Source organism: Asterias rubens, chromosome 21, assembly GCF_902459465.1.
Source record: "Asterias rubens chromosome 21, eAstRub1.3, whole genome shotgun sequence".
NCBI lineage: Eukaryota > Metazoa > Echinodermata > Asteroidea > Forcipulatida > Asteriidae > Asterias > Asterias rubens.
Window position 1 is genome coordinate 1,141,535 of NC_047082.1, and position 23,144 is coordinate 1,164,678.

At 38.5% G+C, this 23,144-nt stretch overlaps 1 protein-coding gene across 1 annotated transcript in view; it reads right to left on the reverse strand.

Moving 5' to 3' along the window:
• LOC117304703 (serine/threonine-protein phosphatase 6 regulatory ankyrin repeat subunit A-like) overlaps window positions 1-21,574 on the reverse strand; it is a 57,731-nt gene extending 36,157 nt beyond the window's left edge. Inside the window, exons 1-3 of the mRNA XM_033789299.1 lie at window positions 21,360-21,574; window positions 20,914-21,198; window positions 16,843-16,944 (exon numbers count right to left, since the gene is read on the reverse strand). Coding sequence (XP_033645190.1) covers window positions 16,843-16,944; window positions 20,914-21,156 — 345 coding nt within the window. The 5' untranslated portion in view covers window positions 21,157-21,198; window positions 21,360-21,574. The remainder of the gene's footprint in view (window positions 1-16,842; window positions 16,945-20,913; window positions 21,199-21,359) is intronic.
• Window positions 21,575-23,144: the final 1,570 nt, after the last annotated feature.

The following is a 23,144-nucleotide window of genomic DNA, read 5'->3' on the forward strand; positions in this document are numbered from 1 at the left end:
TAATCTGTTCTGGTTTGAACAAGCAATAAGATACACCCAAAAATGAGCTTTACTGCAAATAAGTTAACATCAGCTTAAAATACTTCATCATTTGGCAAACAGGATTCGCAACACAAGACATGCAAGACGACCGAACTTGCCTGTGGTCTGTGGTCTTAGTGTAAATTTCAAGCCATGTTGAAGAGATGATGCAAGATCTTGAATGGTGCAAGTTTTTCTAGAGAGCTTCTCTAAAGTCAGATGTTAGGCCTAAACCTTGTATAGATATTAGATAGTAAAGTGTTGGTTTGGCAAAGGATTTAATTAAAATAATTCACTCTGTGAAAAAAACAGATCTAAGCATTTACAGTGCCTTTGCATACTGCCCTCTGTTGGCAGTGACTAGATAACATCCTGGAATAACACAGAGGCTGTGACGTGTGTTGCCCTGGGCAAAGCTTTGGTGCCCCTTATAAGGTTCCCATTATAGGCCAGTCATTTTACAGATGCCATGGAGGCCATAGCTTCCGTTGCCCTAGTCTTGGCCTTTGTGCCTCTGCAAAACTTTCTTATAGACTTCAAGATTTTCCAATGGAAGTGTCCTTTTTAAAATGAAAATGGCCTTGCCCTCTCAGAGATGAAATTCTAGGCCTGCCCCCTGCCATGAATTTCATGATCCATTCGAAAAAAAACCCCAAAAAACCCAAATGGCAATGCCCGTTCAAAGAGGAAATTTCAGGCCTGTAAGTGTGTACCAAACAATGCTATTGAACAAATCACACTGAGTTAATACTCAGCTGGTTGTATGCCGCCCTCTATTGGTACAAACAGAATAGTTTTACTTTCTACATAGACCCTGTGCCCAACATGAACTGCTGGTGGTATTCCACTGCCACCTTGATAAACGTGGATGGATTCAATGTTCATGTGAAAGTACTAAGACACATTCTCACTGTTTTCTCAGCAAACTGTATTCAGCTGAAATTTTCACAAGGACCTTTATTGTGTCCTTCTGTATAACTTTGTCAATAAATAAGCCCAATGTTGAATAAAAACCAATCTATGAGTATGACCCTACATTTTTACTTCATAGAACTTTTCTATTTTTGTCTTAATGTTATTGTAAATTTGTATAGAAAAATATGGCCAGGGCTATTGGAATTGAAGGCCTTCGGGCCACAGTTTTTAGGTAAACTTTTTTAATTCCAGGCATATATGTCCCTGGCTTTTGTTTTGTTCTGTATATGTTTGTACTTTGTATGTGTTTTTATGCCAAATAAATAATAATTATAATAATAGTAATAATAACTGCACTCTAGTCAGTTCATTTCTTTCTTGATTTATGATTGTCAAGTGTTCGTTTTTTACAATTAAGACATAGGGTTCTTGTACTTCAAGAACCCTTCTACATAAATGGCTTCTGTGTCTTGGAGTACACATTTATAGAAGATTCAAATCATAAATTCTCACTTCTTCAAACAATGCGCCTGTTCATTTAGGAGGTATGGACCACCTGTCCTTTTGTCTTTTGTCCGACTGCAAATCCCGCAAACAGCGGCGGAGCGTGAGAAGTTGCACTGGCTTATTGATTTGTGTTCTAGACTTGAAAAAGTGTCACTGAGAATTTTGTTTTAACCAATCCATAAAAATCACATCTTATGCGGGTCTGCCCAAAGTGCAGGTGCGGGCACTCCTCAGAGGCAGTGGAGGTGACGTAATCGCTCTAGATTTTTTGCGATATCTCAAAAGCACGACCACCTTTTCAAATTTGCAAATGAAATGTTTGCAGTTCAACTTTGATGTATAAATCTATATTTACATCTGATTAAAACAATAAAATGGTTCAAAAAACCAAAGGTATACTTAAGATCAGGCCTATATAGTATGCTTCGTTTTTGAAAGGGCGGGTGCACCAAGGCATTTTCTGATTGGTGAAGGGCATCCTTTGAGGAAATTGTAAATTTTTACTGAAGCATTTCAAGGGCACCAAGGCCAGGGGGCATGACCAGGGGGCATGGAGGCAATCACCTGTGTTGCCTCAGTTAAGTATCAGTTCTGTAAAACAATCAAATGGTTAAAAAAAAAAAAAAAGTATACTTTAATGCATTACATTACACATTGCTCATTAAGGGTGACTTTGATTAGCTTTTAAGCCATTCCAGGGGCCCACTAGTGTCAGCCCCAAGTGCCCTGCTTGAAGAACGGGTCACTTGGGGCTGGCCCGAGGTGCATGATGTCACCACAAGAGGGTTAGTGATCATTCAATTAGCTCTCGTCAGGGGCTCACCCGAATGAGCACCGTGGGGTCAACCCAGGGAAGCTAATCAAACGCAATATGTTTGATATGTAATTCTCAGCCAGTAACATGAGCACCTATTTGTGATGAAAACTCGTTTCGTTATAAATTTATCAACAACACCATCACCACTACACCCAAACGTGTCAGCAACAGCCTGGGGTTCTCCCCTAGTCTTGTTTGTGTCTCGTCCTCCTCTCTGTTTCACTGAACACCAAGCACGAGGGAAAGCAAGTGGGATGAAAGTAATGCATCAAGGTTGAGTGTGACGCAAGTATAGGATCTGCAGTAACTCAATAAATCCCTGGGTAAAGTTCTCATAGAGCTGCTTAAACAGAAAATATTGCTTTAAACAACCTCCTGTTTAACAGCAATGAGCAGGATGCCAGTCACAAATTGTACACATGACACGGTAGTTTGGCTGGTAACCTTTTTCTGGTAAGCATGATTGGTATCGTTTTAAGCTACTTTTTTGAATTTGATTCTCGTCCAAATGTGGGGGTCTTAAACCATGAGATGAGAAACAAACAGCAAGTAGGGATTGCCCATAACTTTTTTACTGACTGGCCAGCAGGTCCAATGGGAGACTTTGGAATGCTAGGTGGCAGCAGACTTACCAGGTAAATTTCCATTGGTTACGTAGTTCTGAGCATGTGCAAATTAAAACCTGTTCCAGAACATAAATCATTGTGTTCTCATTTTGAAATCAATAGTGTACAGTGTACATTGTGTGTTGTAGGCCTGTAAAAACTTAAAATTCTTCCAGGTTTGCTTTTTTAAAACAGCAATTTTAGCAACTAAAAGAAAATCCAGAGCTACCTGTGAGCAACTCCATAAATCATTTTAAAATAATAATCATGGTCTGTCCGCAAACAATGGAATCAATAACGGAGAAGGGTTTACGCGGCAAATACGCTGGCAGGTGGTTCGGTCTGCGACACTTGACGTGTAGCCATCGCGACGGTATCGAGTGCAATGTAATATTTAGTAGCCGTAGAAACCACTGCAGAAGGAAACCACAATCAATCAGGCTTGAGGTGAACGAGAGCACTTCATAGTGTCAGTCAGGAAGTTGGTTCAGAATTATTTTTTTCGGTCGCAAAGTAATAACTTCCCGAGGTGATTTCAGTCTTTAATCACTGGGATCTAATGAAAATTCCTTATTACGATTTGTTTTACTCACTTTCTGGTCTGTGTTATTTACTGTGCAATGATGATCATTGAAAAGTGTTTAAAATAATTCTTGTTGCAAATGAATAACTTCCCGAGCTAATTTCACTCTTTAATCCCTGGGATCAAATGAAAATTCCTTATTAATATGGCTTTAATAGATGTTAAATTTGCCTCGGGATAAAAAATAGGATTCGAACTGCCTTTAGCTACCGGGCAACCTCGGTAGTCTAGTTGGTAAGACACTGCTCTAGAATAGCAAAGGTAGTGGGTACGAATCCCACCTGAGTAATATGCCTGTGATGTTTTTTCACAGGACTCGGGGAAGTACTGAGTATACAGTGCTAACACACATGGGTGTATGGGTAAAAACCAATATGACTTTTTGCTTACTTCTGGTCTTTGCTGTTCAGTGCGATCATTGAACAGTACTCAACCACCTGTTATGGCTACTACAGTTACCGATTCTACATGTACATATCCAGTTAACATTAAAATTATTATGTTGACTTATTTCACATGGCAACACAAATTTGATGATAAAGCATTATTTAATGATGATGGGTTTTTGATGATTAAAAAACAATGAATGGTCTCCAAAGGATGAGTGGTGTAATTTACATCAGAATTTATTGGAAACTTGGGTGAAAGAAAACAACAGACTGCCTGAAACCCCTGGCATGTTGACTCTAAAGTGAAATGGAGCTCCGTCAACATGTGTGAGATTAACTTCTACATCACAGAACACACAAAGAAAGACTAAAACCAGTCTCGGCTGCCAGGTATGTCATGCCTGGAGGATGTGGGGGACCACTTTGCTGGAGTTTTAATGGTACCTGGACTTTCCACGTAAGAACGTAACTTAGATCTTTGTGGAACTTCAGCTATTCATTTTAAGAAAAATTTAGCTTTTTGGTATTCTAGTCCTTAATTTGGGGAAAATTTGAGCTTTGTGGAACTCCAGTCCTTCATTTTAATTAATTCAGAAGCTTTGACTGAGGGACTCTAGACATTTTAAGCAAGGTGAGAGCTGCAATTCAACTGCTACCTTACTCCTGGAGGAAGCAAGGTTATATACCCATTCACAGTCTGTAAGGATGTAGGCATGGGTATCATAAGCCCTTTTCAAAACGACGGCTTCGGCTTTGGATTCGGCTCAGGCTACATGTAGCTTGGCCCCGCTGTTTTGTTTGACAATTGCGTGTGCTTTGGGTATACGCGCTTAGGGCTTTAGACGAGAGAACGGAACCGAATCCAACGCCGATTTAAAAAAGGGCCATACACTAAGAGCCTGTCTGGAGTGGTAGAGCAAACTTTTACGATGCAATTATGGTTATGTTCCTTGCTCAAGGGCACACGTGTCATGACCAGGTATCTAACCCACACCCTGCTGCGAATAGGCTCCTTTCAAGTCAGTTGATTCATCTCAAACTTTGAGACAGAAACAGCCCCCCTAAAACACCAACTCCATACAAACACTGTCCATCAAAACAAGTACTGAACATTACTTTAAAATACAGGAGAGCTAGTTTTTACAGGTCATTCCAACAGTTCTAGTGCTAGATGGTGTTGTACTTGGCGCAGGGCCAGTGATTACTTGAACTTTCCACTTCCTATAACCCCCCCAAGAAAAAACCCAGTCCTAAAAGATTGAGATTGTTTCTGGGGCAGTCCCGAGAGTTGTATGAAAGGCTGCTTTGTTTTGGGGTCCGTTTATCCAAGGGATTCCAAAGATTCTTCATTATAAATCAATTCGTTGAAGCAAACTCTCAAACAGCTGGAAGTTTCCATCAAAAAAATACATAAAGTACAGGATTGGTAGTTATTGAACAAAATATGGATTATTTTCAAAGTAAAAAGCTCATTAGTTATACAGTTTTTCCTAACAGTGTCCAGAATACAGCCCAAGATGTCATCATGGGTGCATTTCTCCTTGCAACTTCAGAAACTAGAAAGAATGACTTTTGTCGTTTACTTGAAATAACTTTCCTTGGACGATAATGAAATAATAACAAATGTCAGATGTAATAAAAGTACTGAGTATGCAGCGATTAATACACATCGCTGTAGGGATAGCTCACTAACAATATTCTCTATCCCTGATGCAAATTTTCGTCAACGTATATGATCGTGGTATTGCTGCTAAAATATAGAATCCAAACCTTGTCTAGCTACTTGTACCACTACAGGCAAGCCTGGTGTTCTAGTGGAAAGACATCTGCAGCCGATATCACAAAACGCTAGGATTAATCCTAACTCGAGAACGGACTTTGTCCTACGTCTTCGGATAACCCATCCTAAGTCTTAAGATGAATCCTAAGTTAGGAAGAGTTTGGTGAAATCGACGGGCTCTACAATGGCAGAGTTTGTGGATTCTAATCCCACCGAATTTTATTTTCACAGGACTCGGGGAGAAAGTACAGAGTAATCAGTGCTTAGCACATATCGATGAGGGGGTTGTTCAAACACATGCTGTTCAACTCTAGAGGCAGGCAGTCAACTATGGTGTTGTACCGTCCCTTTAATTCACCGGTTGACAGCTCTACTTGCTGGTCCTTGCACTGTGAGGTCCTCCCATTGGAACAGCGGGGAGGCATACCCACACCTTGGGAACCAGCAGAGTACCGGTTAAACCACCAGTCAAAGACTCCTCCGAGTAGTGACTGCATGAACTTGAACTTTGAGGAGGTCAAGTATGGCATTGTCAGTGGCCCCTGCCAGAAGGGCCAGTAACACAAATCACACACGACTTGGATACTTCTACAGTGCAATGCAAACTGTGAATTCGAGAGTGCTATAGTAGTGACCCTGTTTCATACACATGTAGCACTGCAGAAAATACTTTCCGTTTAGCTTGAATGAGGCTTATCTAACCTTGTTAGTGCTCAAACATCTCTATGAAATGGGGCTAACTTGTTTTCAAGCGAACAAAATTATAACTGACTAGGACTACAACTGATAGGTGAAAGACAACATAACGCATCCAAGTACATATTAGCTCTAGAAATCAAACTACAATTTAACAGTCAAGTGTCAATATTTGTGTACCCTTGGCCTATTTTCATTAATGCAACATGTAATTTGATTGTATGTACCTTGCTTTTTTGCTTATACATTTTAAAGCATCTACATGTAAGAAGATTTATCTTTAAATTGGGAACAGGAAAATATTCCTATAGCAGACGGAAAAATCATACCATCCCTCGCTTTAACAAACATCAACAAAACCCGTTATCGTTCAGCCAGTTTTGGGTTACGGTGACCCGGCAGGCTTTCCCCAAGCATTCATTGGGGGTCCAGGAAGCATCTCGAACATGAATACCAGGGATTTCTTCATTTCCACTGCGGAGACATTATTACAACATTCCTGAGCCTCGTAATGTGACCAATGCTTTGTTTAGCTTGAAAGTCATCCACTGTATATGATACGACCGACCGGATACTTTCAAGGGAGACAGGTCGATATGTTGTGCAGTCGAAAATCAAGTGGATGGACAGGCCTGTATGCTTCGTTTATGAAAGAGCAAGGGCACCAAGGCATTTTCTCCTTGGTAAAGGGCACCCTATGAGGAAATTGTAAACTTGTACTGTAGCATTTCAAGAGCACCAAGGCAACGACCAGGGGGTAAAGAGGCAGTCACCCTCTTTGCCTCTGTGAAGTACAGTGTATCAGATCTGGATTGATCCAGTTATCTGGCCTGGAATTTCATCTTTTGAGAGGGCAAGGCAATTATTAGTTTATAAATGGGCAATTCCACTGAAAAATATATGGGTGGTTTTGAAGTGGCAACAAGGCCAAGACGAGGGCAACAGAGGCCAATGTATAATTCCACACCGCTCAGTATTTTGAGCTTGTAAAGAACTGAAGTACTAACTCAACTAAAACGAGAGTTTGGTAAGGAATAATGTTAACTTAGACCAAAGACTCTTAGATTTCACACTGGAGTTTCGTGTTTCTTGAGGGCACTATACAATTTTCTGCACTGTTACGTGCCCCCTGGTCATTGCATCGGTTCCCCCTGAAACATTACAGTAGAAATGTGTACTTCCTTCATAGAGGAAAAGAAAAATGCCTTGCCGCTCTTTGCTTTTCCCCAGAATAAGCCTTCAACTGCATTATAAAACATTCAGATCGTAACTGTAATTTGCCAATTGGGCCAAAGCAATACGCCCAAATGGCCTAAACACAATGTGTACATACAATGTATGAAGAATGACAAAAATGATTAGTAGCGCAATTAAAGTTAAGTGAGTTTTTTATTGTAGCCGAACTTGCCTATCATTAATTTTGCACGCGATGGGGATAAAAGGCTTTCGGTTTTTTTTTTCAAGGGGACAATGTTAGTTGAACTCAAATAAATTATTAAAAAGGATGGAGGACACAAATAGCAGCAGTTTCATTTGACATAAGTATCTACAGGTACTTGAGAAATAGGTTTAGGTTTTCACAGCTGTATTTTAAAAAGTGGAACTGTTGATAATAAGAATTGTACGCCATTTACATACTCGATATTGAACTAGTTGTTGGCAGCAGCAGACTGATCACCTTAAGGGGATGTGACATTTTGTGTTTTGAGTATCAAGAAAAAAAACAAAAAAGGAAGTTGACTGAGTATCTTAAGTTAAATTTGGCTCAAAGAATGACATGTATAGAGCAGCGTTTGAACCTGCAACCTCCAGATTAACGACAGGTGTTCAACCAATTTATTACAGCTACTTGCATTCCAACCCTAATGTTGGCAATTTCCCCATTTTGTGAACATCTTTGTTAGCAGGTGCCAGTCAGAAGCCATTAAACAGTTAACTGTGTAGCCAGGGATCACACCAGGTTTATGATACAACTTGGAAAGAGGCAGTTGAGGGATCACCTTTAGGAGTATGCAACTTTTTTGTATCAAGAATCAAAGGAAATTGACCGAGAAATTTTCAAAATAATTTTGGGTTGAACAATGAAAACTTTACAAGAGGGGAACTTCAAAGGGGGAACTTCAACGTTCAACTTTCTTCCTCCATGGTTCAACCAACGGAGCCACCTCAAGGTAGGGCCCTAATGTTGGTGGTCTCCGTTTTTAGTTGTTGCTATTATCTTTGTTTGAGATGAGATGTGTGGCCATGGGGGAAGGTGTGAGGCACTTGTTGACTATAGAGCCTTTCTACACAAGCTGGGCACACAGGTGGCATTTATTGCATTCAAAGAAGAAAACCAAATCAATAATGTGGTTATGTCATTGTCCAGTTCTTTTTCGCTGATAGTCCGCCGACTGGAAGACAATGAATGTGTTCTTCACTGCAGGATAAAGCATTTGACCCTCAAGGCAAGACTACAGTGAGATGAGAGCATTTGATGCTGTCAGGGGCAATTCTGTAAAACTCCTTGATCAGAAACACCCAGATGAGATGATCAACAAGTTGCTTGCAAATGGGTACAATAGTGCAGAATACCCGCAAACTTGTGACAAATGTCTGAAAGTTTGCCATCTTGGTGTACCTTACAATCATGTTGGAAATAATTTGGGTTTTCAAGAAATGAAAACAATTCTTGTTTCGATCTTGTACATAGATTGCCATAGCAAGAGTACTTGGTTATTGTAATAATAATAATAATTAATAATAACATGCATATAGCGCTTAATGCAAGGTTTCTAAGCGCTGAACAGGAAGTGAAGTGAATTACAAGTAAAAGTGGGATGAAATAGCAGAAACTGAAAAGACTAGTTGGACTTAAATAAGTGTGTTTTTAGAGCGATTTTAAATGAGTCCAGTGTAGATGAGGCACGGATGTGAAAAGGACAGTTTCATTATTCCTATTAATACATTGTACATATGTTTTGAAGAGGTCTTTAACTGGGTCTTCCGAGCTTGGTTATTATAAAACCAGGGAGGCGAGATAAAACCATGACAGTGTTCACACAACCTGAGTTTTCTATTTTTGAACATGTGATTTTCATAAAAGTTTCTTAAAAATGGTCTTGTGTAATGTGTGGTGTGTGAGTCTGGGACACAAAGCCATATGGAGGAACCTGGATCTCGTTTAAAAAAAAACCAAGTGTCTATGGGCATTATTTCACCAGGATAGTGTTCACATGACTAGAAATTGCTATTTTTTAACATGGATGTGATTTTAGTTTTACCAGGTTTCTTGTTAAAAGTGTGTGTATCTGGGACACAAAGCTGGTTAAAATTTATCAGGTGTCAGCCTCCGGGGAAATGAGAGAGAGGAAAAAAATGGCATGACCCCAATCAGAGGTCTTGATGGCACATACCGCGGCACAGTGCTTTCTTATCAACTCTTGTAAGATCAATCACGAGTGCAACAAGAAAACCAAGCAAGCTGTGATTCTGATTTATAAAGCAATTTGGGAGAGTTCCTTTCCGATCGGCCGGAACTCGCATGGGAAAGGAGTCATGGCACGAGGCATGGGAGGTAAATTGGATAAGGAGGGATTGGTCTTTTGTTTCGGTATTCAATGGAATTTTTTCTTCTTTCTTGTTTTGTGATGCGGGGAAATTACTTACAGTTGATTGTAATGGATGGTGAAATGTTACGACTGACTTTTGTTGATTGTTTTTCATAAGATGAAATCAAAGAAATTTCTCACAAAAATGTGTGCCCTGCAGCCAATTTCGCAAAACATTAGGATTAACTAAGGGTAACTAAGCCCATACTTGTTATGTCAGTAACTCTTCCTAACTCAGGATGGGTTTAATGCGTCCTAACTGATATGGTTCTGGAACTAACTCGTCTTAAGTCCTAAGATTAATCCTAATTTAGGAAGAGTTTGGTTAAATCGACAGCTGGAGGTTAAAGATATTATCCGCAGGCCTGGAATTTTATCTTTGCAAAGAGCAGAAAATATTAAAGAATGGGAAACATTGAAAGGGACTAAAAGGCCAAGACCAGGGCAACAGAAGCACACTGCCTTGGTGTAAGGCATGGCCTTTATCCAGCATTTCTTCATTGCTGCAACGGCTGCAACAAACAACATGTTTGAAACACTAGCAGATTGAAAACAGTTTTCTCTTTCTAAAAAAGAAAATTTGATGGTGAGATTGAAAATATAAACTAAGGGAGACCACTAACAAAGGATTTGATAGCTCAGTTGGTAGAGCGTCAGCATGTTACTCTGGAGGTTGTTGGTTCAAATCCAGCTAAAGTCAATTTGTCTTTGTTCAACCCCAAATTATTTCAAATTACCCAGTCAGTTTCCCTTGTGGATTAATAGTTTACAAAATATTAAGCAACAAAATTACTAGGTGAACAAGGTTACATAATAAAGTCATTTGATATGGATTAGAATCCCAAGCAAGTACCATGTAGTGTGTCCTTCAGCAACTCACTTGTCTATAATTGGTTTTCTCCCCTAAAATTGTCTTACAGATGAAGTACATTAAAGGTATAAAGTAGATGTTAAATTTGCATCAGGGATAAAGAAATTTTTTTTTTTACCCATACACCGATACATGTGTGTGTTATCACTGTATACTCGGTACTTTCCTCAGTCGGAGTCCTGTGAAAAAATATCACAGGCATATTACTCGAATGGGATTCGAATCGTGGGTTATAAAGCATAAAGCATTACCTTTGTAAAAAATGTCCTGGTTAAGAAAAAAGTTTTCTGTGATTTTATTACTAATACAAAATAATAACAGTGCAGGCCTACATTTTAAAAATTGCTAAGTTGCGTCATGAAAGACACACCTGTCACAAAATTATTACATTAAATATTGGGCTTGTTATTCAAAATGAATTTTATGAGGGAAAGCAAAATGTCACCTTGAAAGGGACACAGTGTGAGAGGGTGCACAGTGATGCCAGACCACGACAGAATTGTTGAATATTTTAACACTTCATGTTTTAAGGCAGTGCAATTTAGACCCCCCCCCCCCCACACACACGCACACACACACAAGAAAATAAATAAATAAATAAAAAATAAATAAAAAAATAAAACAATAAAAACAGAGTATAAAATAATATGAAACTAAATAAATTAATGCAAATAAAAAAAGTTGTAAATGAGTTATGTTTATTTTTTATTTTTTATAACAAATAAATAAAATAAAAAATAAAAAGTTATAGATAATACAACAAATTTAGTAATTTTTACCAGAAAGCCTACTTTTATATCATTCCTAACATTTTCTCACTCAAACAAATTCTGTTGAAATGTTTGCTTCTATACTATTTATTGACAGGCTTATGGATGTTGAGGAAACAGAAGCCATTCGTGCACAAAGGGGCACTCACTGTTGTACAAACTTACAATTTATTTACCTTTCACAAAAAAGAGTTGACACACGAACAGGATCAATGGCAAATACTTCTCTTCGAGGGGCAGTCCACAAAACATCAGTGGTGTTATGTAAAGTGTTGGGGGAGGGCTATGTAAATACACCGGTAATTGATCAAGTTACATGCTGAGTGATAAGGACTTGTGTATTTAAAGGCAGGGTATACTTTGTAGTTACTCCAAAAGTTAAAGATGAAAACAAATTTTCTTTTAAAGAGCACTGGAGAGCTGCTGAATGCTGTTAAACGTCTATAAAATGTAATGTAGTTTTAGAGAAAGAATATGAAGAAAAAAAATGCACCTGCTTTAAAGTCCTCAAATTATTGAGATCCACACAAAAAAATCATATGGAAGTTTTGTTTCGAAGTACTTGCAGGTTACCTAAATCACAACAAAGAGAACAACTAGCCATCCAATGTTTAGTCGAAGCCCCTTAGGCACAGAGTGTGTATATTGGATAATCTGAACCTGTCTACAAGTGTTTGTGTTTCTTTTCTTAATGTGCATCGTCAATGTTTCACGAATAGACATTTTAGCCCCTGCAGCAAAACTTGTTTGAAGAAAACCGGATTTGAAGATACAAACCAATGCGTAAACGAAAGTGTCTGTTCGAGAAAACTCAAATTTATCTAGGTCATTCAAAAGTGCCTCTTCATGGAAACTCAAAACCTAGAGTACCAGTACTTGTTTTTTGCACTGTTTCAGCGCTATAACCTTTAACGTAAAAAAAAACCAGCAAATCGAAGTGTGGCTAACCAAGAAAACTCAAAACTGTAAATTTTGTGCAATTGATCTTGTGCTATGACTACAACAATAATGTCAAAAAACTATAGCATTTTATAGTTTGAACTTGGGGGAAAATATTTATTCCAATGAAAACATCCAAAATGTTGAAAATCCAAAAAATATGATTTTATGTATAGAAGTGCTTCTTTGAGAAAATGGTGACTAAATATGCAAAAATAAATCCTTAACACAATCTGGAAGAATACCTGACAAATCACAGACCTTTCACTGTACACAGAGCACACAACTGCATAATTTACCAGAGAAAACTGTGTCACTAACAAACATACAGTCCCCACTGTTTGATGTGTAAACACAGACAAAAACTACTTTTTTTTGTATGTGAACACACACGACATACTTCATCAATCAATCCATGGGGTATATATCAACTGATTGTATACATTTAGTTCACATCAGCTATGGAACGCACGTAGGCCCCAAATTGTAGAATAAACTTTGATTCAGTGTTTGCGAATTCGCTCATTTTTCACACCCGTCAAAGCGGTACACTTTCACTGTAGTCTCCCTTCATCATAGTGGGACCATATTAAAGATTCTGGATTTTCTACCCTTCAACTCAATGTAACCAAATCGAGGCTTGAGTGAAAAAATAGTCTGGTTCCTTTTTGTACGATGAGTAGTAGCATCCATTACTGTTACTTGAGACAGAGAACAAGACCAAGATTTATCATTAATCAAGCATGAGGACATTGCCCAGTCTTCTCAAGACAGCTTCTATTTTACCCGAACTGTTTTTCCGCCGTAACAACTGCGGAGATGGACTACGTACACTGCAAGAGGCTTACATGTACATCTCTCTATCAGTAGTTAAAATGAGACTACTTGACTGTGATCAATTGCTTGTTGACTTACTGAGAAATCACCTTTTGTTGGCCGGTTTTTGGTGTCACCCTGAGAACAAAGTTGATAAGCCACGTCCCTGAGTGAACACGTGCAATACTTAGCAACACAAAGTGCAGGATAACTGAAGTAGTCCCAATGTAAACTCTGTGTAAATAGTGTACAAGCTATGGACCTTTTGTGATCACAAAAGCGCATAATTATGACATTTTCCAACTTGACATGATGTGTCGATTGCATTTTAAGGAGAGCAGTGTCGCCCTCCCCTCAAATTTCCTAAAAATTCGATTTAAAATGTAGTTTACAAAAAGCTCAACTTTTCTCTGCACTGGGATGCAGATTTGCCAAAAACGACAACAATACAAGGGAAATTGTTCATTGCTTGCTTGCCATATAGACACCTGCAAAACAGCTGCATCAGAAAAGTCTGACAAAATTCTGTTTTGCTCAGGAACAAAACAGCCCCTGCACAACCACTTTGAAATTGACTCACTAATAGTGTGTTGAGAATTTAATTTAGCTTGTTGACTTTAAACAAACAATACACTTGTTAGTCTTAGAACATTTTTAAGTAGAGCGAAAAATACAAAAGGTTAATCACCTTACATTCTGCGATGCCCATCTTTTGGTCATTAATTATGTAAGACGCCCTACAGCAACACATTAAGTAATGGTCTCTAATTGTCCGTTACGCAGTGTGGATATGATTATAATTAATTAAACCTTACAGCATACTTTACATTATTATGAGGCTTAAAACAAACTTGATTGGGTTTTTTAATTTGAAATTATTGGTGGCTGGGTCAAATAACGGAAAATTTAAATTCAGTTTTATAAAATAAAATAAAAAAGACAAAATACCTAGCTGGCCATGATTGTGGTTTCAGACCTGTAATTTAATCTTTGAGGGGGCAAGGCCATTTCCACACAGCAAAGGGTACTTCCGTTGGAAAATTTGTTCAAGGGGCCCCAAGGCGCGTGGTTTGTCTTGGAAATATCAGTTGCACATCAAATCCAAAAGCTTTTACACAAAGTTACCACTAAAAAGTTCCCAGAGTTCGACTCTGCAGTTGGTCTACAATGTACTTTGACAAACAGACTTGGTAGGCCTACATGTACATGTATACTCCACAAAGAATGCACGTACAATTTCCTTGATGTGATTTAAGGTGTTAAACAAATTCTCTTATTAAAGTTTGATGACAGATCTTAGCAGGGATATCGAAGAACATGAGTTATGACTTTAAAAGTAATTTCTTGTTTATTTGTTGATTTGTTGAAAAATCAAGCCCTGCATGGGTTTGACGGGAGACCTCTACGATTTATCACAAGACTGTCAGCAAAATGCCTTCACTGTAACAAACCTAAACCTTAAAACACTAATGTCAATAAACAGACTGCAGCATCCAGCAATTTATAGGAAGAAGTGGCAGAGAGTTTCAAGATGAAGGGTACTATATTCAAGAGTGTGCATTTGTATAAATCATTGATATTTATGGGTTTATTGAAAAAAAAAACTTATTAAAAAAAACACCTGCGCGATTACAACAGATTGTTGTGTTAATAAATAATGAGGTGACGTTTGTTCTGTAGCCGATTCATTCACATCTTGGGTGTTGTATTTCTAACGAAACAAATCTCGCTAGCGGAGATGTTTTTTTAATACAATTACAGGGCTGGATGGCCATTTGGAATAATAAACTGCAGTGTTAAAAATTGGTGGGTAGTTCGAAGAAAATAACTGAAAATAAAAAAAATTGTGCGCATACAATGTATCATTTATATTTTTACCCTCAACAATGTTAAATACACACACCTAAAGAGAAGGTGATTTAAGAATTGGAAAGATAAGAAAATAATCTTCAGATGAACACTATAAGACAAGACACAGCAAGACTTAGTTATGGGAGGTTGCTGGCCCACTGCTTGAATTACTACACACAGGCAAGTGTTCCAGTTACCAATTCGAAACCCTATTGCACCATGCATAACCTCACATACAATTGTTAAAATTCTACGGTGTTACATTTTGTCTAGTACAGACACACCATCCCCGTACATTTTAATTAAAAATAAATTAAAAAATTCTCCCTGAACACAGATCACGGCACAGATATAAATATTGGTTCAATATCGAACCCTGCCACACCACAAATAACGTCATGTGTCAACAGCTTGCATTGGATGAGGTGTAATTAAATACCACTTTAAAAACAAAAATCAATCGCGCGCCATTCGTCAACTGATCTAAGGGGGGCCATCCAGGTTTATTACACGACGCGTTGCTAAGCCCTCCCTAGCGACGGACGCTCAGGGACGCTCAGACTTTACTTTGGGCAGATGGCCGGAGCACCTTTTTATGACGAGTGCATCTCGAATAAGGCAATTTTGACTCCCTGTTGTGAGTATTAATTAAACACAATGAGGAATAATGTGTTTAATACTGCCGTGGCTGTGTTTGTGTTTGGTTGAGATATAAACACTTCACATTCTTAGTAACTTGATCAGTTGGTTTTATTAGGGTGAACAAAAAAAAGAATTTATTTTTTATTACAGTCATTTGCAAAGTAGCAGACTTATAATGTTTTATTCTTAGTAGATGCATGGTTTTCCCTTGATTATTTTTCCCAGTGGAAAGCCAGTAGGACTGGTTAGCTTGTCAATTACACTAGTCCAACAGCTTGTGGTCAATTATATACTTCCCAAATTAGGGATGTCTAGTTGGGTAAATTTTTTACTTGTCCTAAGTTGTTTTAGCGGGTGTTTGGGTGGCGGAAAACTGTACTTTGGAGAACACAGTCGCTGAATAGTACTATGTTTTTGTCTAGCGCACTATCTTTGTATGCAAACTGTAGCTAGATCAAGGTGTACATGTATATTACACAAATATCCATGTTTATCTGGCCATAGAGCATACCATGGAGAGCATACAAAACAAAGCATCCTCAAACTGTCTTAACTCCCTAGGAAACATGTCAACACTACAGGATATTATGCAACATGTCTCAGCCCAGAAAGGCTTCCTATTTATACACCTGGGTTAAGAGAAGCAATTTATGGTTGAGTCTCTTGCTCAATGACACAAGAGTCAACTGCCCTAGGCCTTTTGACCATGACACGCCACAAACAAAAGTTCCTTAAAATTTTCAGATACCTTTTGGAATCTCAACTCCTAAAACTGTTGTTCCTTTGAAAAAAAATTCAAAAAAAAAAAAGCCAAAGGGAAAGATATTCTTGGATCAAAGACTCTCAAGCCCATTTTATCAAAGTCAGAATTCATAATAATAATATCAAAGTCTTGACTCTTATTGGGTTAAACGTTTTACTTGCGTTACACAACACAAGGGCCCAAGGCTTTAACGTCCCATCCGAAGGACGAAGCAATGGTTAAAGTGTCTTGCTTAAAGGGACATAAGTGTCATGGCTGGGGAATTAGAAGTAAACTTTGGGTCTTACCTTTGCTTTTGTGTTGATGTGTGCTCCGAGTTCATACAGTCTTTCTGAGATCACTATTTTGTTATCCTTTGCGGCTAGCATGAATGATGTAATTCCTGTCTCCTGAGGTGGAATAAAGAATACACAAAATAGAAGGAAAGCTGAGTATGCTAATAGTATTAGAAGTAATTATAAATGTCCGCTATGAAGTTAAAGACACTAGACACTATTGGTAATTGTCAAAGATTAATCTTCTCACTGGGTGTATCACACAATATGCACAAATCAACAAACCTGTGAAAATTTGAGCTCAATTGGTCGTCGAAGTTGCGAGATAACTATGAAAGAAAAAACACCCTTGTCACACGAAGTTGTGTGCTTTCAGATGCTTGATTTCAAGACCTCAAATACTACATTAATTCTGAGGTCTCAAAATCAAATTGGTAGAAAAATTACTTCTTTCTCGAAAACTACGTCACTTCAGAGGGAGCCGTTCCTCACAATGTTTATACTATCAACAGCTCCCCTTTACTCATTACCAAGTAAGGTTGTTATGCTATTAATTATTTTGAGTAATTACCAATAGTGTCCACTGCCTTTAAGCATCCTAGGGGCAAACTAAAACTATTCTGAAAATATTTGTGTAGACAGCCAGAAGTTACATTCTACATACATTATACACTGCATTAAATAAGAAACCAAAGAGCACTATCAAATTGTATTGGACTGGATCATCCACTCAAGGTCAACTACACCATAGGGTCAACCTACAAGGTCAAAGGTCATGACCTGTAAGGTAAAATATTGCTCTGCAAGTTTGAAGATAATTGCTTCTGATAAGAAAGGTTTTGAGATTGGAACAAAGAGTGGAATAAGTTTGAGTAGTTTACAGCCCCATAGTCCTATGCTGACTCTAAAGGATGAAACAAAGAGAATGAAAGAGAATCGTCTTTTGAGTTTTCACTGAAGTTATGAGTTAGGATTTTTGGAGGATTTGCATGGTGTTTAGCAGGACTGGTATATCACAAAGATACCATGATCCCTATTGCCCTGGACTTGGCCTTGGTGCCCCTACGAAAAGTTTCCTCAAACCTCATCATTTTACAAAGAAAGTGCCCTTTAACTACAGATGGCGTTGCCCTCTCACAGCTAAAAATTCAAGTCTGGTTTAGAGATCAAAATTGAAAAACAAGCACTTGTTGCTTATTAAATTCCACTGGATCAGAAATTGTCTACAAGTACGTGTCTTCTCTTTTTCATTGATTGATGTTTGTTGAGACTTTTGGATGAAACTTGGATTTGAAAACCTAAAGAACAAATCAGAAATCTTATGGAAAGTGTCCGTCAGTGGGTGGGGAAAAACACTAGAATTGTTCCTTTCCAGGGCTTTTATGCTGGCCTAAAGCTTCAATTACTGCACCTGGTCAGCTGACAGGTGGCCATTTTGAGTGATGGATTTACAATTGTTTTATAGCATTATGCAACATCAGGCTGGATGCAATTTGGCACTACACCCAGTACCTCAATGCTACAACCAAAAGGTTCAGAGACTCTATAATATAGAGACTCTAATGGTTGGTAAGTTGTTTGCAACAGCTAATTCTATTTTCTCAGACTCTATAATACAAAGCTATAGGTTTTGACAACATGTGATGAAGTTCTTTCCCACTTTGATGATTGGGATTTGATATACGTACTTCTGTTGAGAAAATTTCAAAGAAATCAAGTAGACTTTGAGAAAATTTTGAAATCATGAAAAAAACTGAGAAATCACAGATGAATAATCTGAGGTAAATTTTCAGATGTGGTTGCTCTGAAAAGTGCCAGTGGGTTTGTTCTCAAATTTTGATTTGACTGAGTGCACCTTTTCACACGACAGGGCCAATTCCCAGTCAAAACCCCATGAAACTACTGGGGGATTTTTTAACCCATCATCACACTTTTAAAACACAATTTTCCTGAAGAAAAAACAGAGAGTACATGTAAGGTTAGGTACATGTAAGGGAAAATGCTAACCCCGGTTGATGTCTCCAAAGATTCTTGCAAGTTCTGTAGTTGCAAAGATTAACAACACCAATGTAAAAAGCTCTAACCCAAACTTCCAGCAAATTTCCCCAGGAAACTCTTCCCGTTTGAATAAGGGTTCTTTACATAATTATTACCAGGGTTGTAGCTAGACCAATTTTAGTGGTGCGCAGTGAATCAAATTTTGTTGGAAGTCTACTGAGGGCAAGGGGATCAACAAAATTATTCATGTTTAATTATGGGGCCATTATTGCTGAAGTGGGGCCAGGTTCCCAAACTGTTTGTGTCACGGGGCCCTTGCAATAAGTTGAATGGCCTTTGGATTGTGTTATTTCTCACTCCTTATCATTAGCTGTGTCTCAGACCAGTGCAAAGTGGACACTACACTGTATTTGAAATCTGTGCTGGGCAGCATAATCTATTTTTCTCAGAGTCCTGAGTCCTGGGCAGGCCCGCCCACCACCGCCCACCGCGGCTACAACACTGCATTACAGAGCAATTTATCCATTATACCCACTCGGTTTTCGCTAAATGAAGGCCTTCCCTTAAAAGCCTTTAAACGTAGGCACATGATATAGAAATTATAATCCAATTTCTTTAGAGGTCACAGTAATATATTCGTCAGGCTTTTGAGCATTCACAAATGAATTATTCATTAAATTATTTATGGGGGAAAGAAAAACTCGTCACTGTGGCTGGTTCTTATACTAGGAAGGTCATTCGAATCTTTCAAATACATATCCCCTGGAACTTCTCCACAGAAAAATGGCAACAAATGAACAAAACAATCATCAATACACCCTTGGGGGCTGATTTTTAAGCGGATAATGATTCTGAAGTCTGTTCACACCTCCCATGCCAGTGCTTCTCTAAGCGACACCTGCAAAAAATCAGTAATCCGTGACTATTTTTCACTGGGTGATTTTGCAGATTTTCTGGCCTGTGACTGTGTGATGTTTTCAGTCACAGTGTCAGCGTTTCTTTCATTGTTTGGTTGCTATGGCAATGGTAAAGTGGCATTTAAACCGACTGAAGTGACACAGTGAACACAAAAGTGTGGCGACCTCGGACCGGCGCACAAACAGAGTACTTGTGAAGTTGCAATCGCATTAATACAGAGACACACCTGTAGTTTTGTAGTCAAATAAATAGCCACTTGGCTTTTGGGCTTGGGGGCCCCTTCAATAATGTATCAACGGTAAAGCTAAGTGTCACGGATCGAGGCAGCCATGGAATCTTTGAGGATAATGTGCTTGAAATGTTCCTGATAAAATAATTGCTCTGAAAAGTTGTAAGCCTATCCCCTACTCTAGTACTACCCAGCCTGTAGTAACTGGGTAGCTGTACATGGCCTAATTATCACGGCATCAATTGACCTTGTTTGCTTGGATGCATTGAAAACAAACACAAATAAAAATACAAATTTCAATAAATAATTCCATGTCTTTTCGTGTGAAACTTGACGTGGGGTAAAAAATGCACCCCAATTTTTTAATAAATGTTCAGTAAAAGATTTCCCTTGTTAGTTGTATTGTCATAATTGTAATTGTAAAGCAAAGCAAAATACTTCATAAATCCATGGAGCAATAAACTAGTTTATTGCTCCATGATAAATCGTATACCACCAGTTACATCTAGAAACTATAAGGCTCCCCTGTGAGTGGGGGAGCCTTAGTTTCTAGAAGTAACCACCAGTTTGCTACTCAAAAATCTTCATTTGCTGCTCAATGTAAACATATGATTTAGTAGGGGGCCTAGCTATGTACAACAAAATGGTCAGTCCAAATGTTTTGCTATGCAATGTCCTCGGTGATAACTAAAATGAAAACATTGCCATTGGACTTTTGGAGGTAGGTCAAATAATTATTAAATTAAAAATCATGGATAACTTTCCGTATGGCGCCACCACGGTTTCACTCATTTTTACAAAAAGGGATATCTCATTGAGGTTAATTAGGTACTGTATTATTTCATATCAAATGAAAAAGTGGTGGCGCCATACGAAACTTTTCCAAAAATCACTACCAATCCATTAAAAAAAATTAATATTATAATAAATAAACTTACCTCATCAGCTCTGTTTATTTCAGGGTCTCCCTTCTCTGCATTCCTAAGAATAGATTCAATACTTCCCCACTCTCCACGCATACATAACATGAGCAACCGTCCATTGGTCCCTAGTCCCTGTTGAGGACCAGTACTACCCCCGGCGCTGCCCGGTGGTGGCCCCACAGCGGACCCGGACGACACGCTGCTAGCTCCGGTCGACCCGGCCACTGAAGACCCGGCCACGGACACGGAGTCTGACATGGTGACGGAGTATGGAAGACCCAAACGGGACTGCTTCAGTTCCTACAAAGAAAAGGAGGAATAACCCATGACTTGTTTGGTAGAAAAAATCACAGTAGAAATATTCCAAACACTTTTTAGTGTCTCGCATCGCACACCACACAGCGAGATTAACACGCAAGTTGCTACCGATTAACTTGGTGGCATGTAAACATTAGACTTACTTAACTTTTCTTTTCCCGTGAGCGGAGTAAAATTCCAGATATAATCACTTCATAATGGCGATAATTCCCAACAGAAACTCACAAAAGTTCAACACAAGTGTTCCATAGACTCAGGCCATCGCATGGGTGTTGTTGTTCCAATAGGCTGTGGTTGTGGACGAGGAAAAAATATGGAATTTATGTGGAAGAAATATGATCCCGATAGTGGTCCAGACGTTTTTATCTGGTCGACTGGCTGCACATTGTATGTTAGATAAAGTGCCTGTGCATTACATAGTGTTCGTACACACCAGTCTAGTCCGCGTGTGGTCTACGTAGGAATGAATACAATGTGTGGTGGTAGTCTGTGGGGTTGTTCCAGAGCAGTCAAGTGTAATGTGGTTAGAACTATTAACCCTTTATTTTATTTTTTTTCCTTTTACTAAAAAAAATTACTTTATTATCCACTCCTGAAATAGCTGAAGAGGCTTTGTGAAGTGACAACCGATAATTATCGAGTGACAGAAATTATTCATGAACAATTGGATGTGTTTTGGTTTCATAGTGTAAAAGGTACATTTTTATTTGAGGGGGTTGAGGGGGTTGGGGGGGGGGGGGTAGGGGGGTAGGCTGCGAAGGCAACTTTTGTATTTATAAACATTTTCTACGAACATATTATATCATCTTTCGAACCATTGATCGCAAGTAGGCCTACAGAGAAATCTGATTGAATAATAATCACCATACGCCTTCAATTCATCAAAGAAGCAGGGTGCTGAATTCAACACAAAGTTTTAAAAGAAGATGCAAATTTTGTTTCATTGAGCCGTACCCATAACCCAATTAATTCGCAAGCTGTAAGATGAACCCCACTCACTGCAATATATTTGCATACATCCGATTACAGGTTATGGCCTATATATTAATGTTTGCCAAATCAATAAGTAATTCTCAGCAGACCATTGTGCTTGGTATCAAGTTTCATTGCCATCTGTGTTGGCACTTTGGGACTTTTTGACGCTAGGTGGCAGCAGCACACGTGCGCTGAATGCGTTGAATAAGGTGCATGCTGGTCTAGCTAGCGCTCACGTTTGATCCCTAGCTATACCACCAGCATGCATCTCATTTAACAGTTAGCGCTTGTTTGTGTTTTTACCCGGTAAGTGTGCTCTAAAGTCTCCTGTTTGTGACCAAACATAAACAAATGAAGAAATAAACCTGTGAAAGTTTTTAAAAAAACACTGGACACTACTGGTTTGTCAAAGAAAAGTCTTCTCACTTGGTGTATCTCAACAAACCTGTGAAAATTTGAGCTCATTTCAAATGAAAAAAAAATAATAATAATTTTAAGGCAAAAATATTTCAACGCAATATGTAACCATACAAAGTGAAGTGGACATAATGCATATACTTTATCTTCAATCTTGCAAAACTAGGCCTAAATAGACACCATTAAAGATAATCTGATTATTTTCGTGGAAAATTGATTAGCTTTCAATCAGAAAGCTCACCTAGTTATAAAGTTCTGCCGAGTTCCTGTGGAGCAATGATATTTACACAGATCCATAACGACTCTCAAATTCTAGGAAATGACACTGGAAAACTGTTGACAATCACAGTTACTTATTTCGCAATATTATTGCCATACACAAAACTATAGGAACGTGCAACAAAATCCCTGGCGAAACTTTAATTGTTTTTCAAATTGTTTTACTGTTAGTGATCACCTAACTGGATTGATTTTTCTCGGTGGGTTTTATTTGAAACCAGAGAAGGCATTGTGAATAGTATAAAAATCCAATGTTT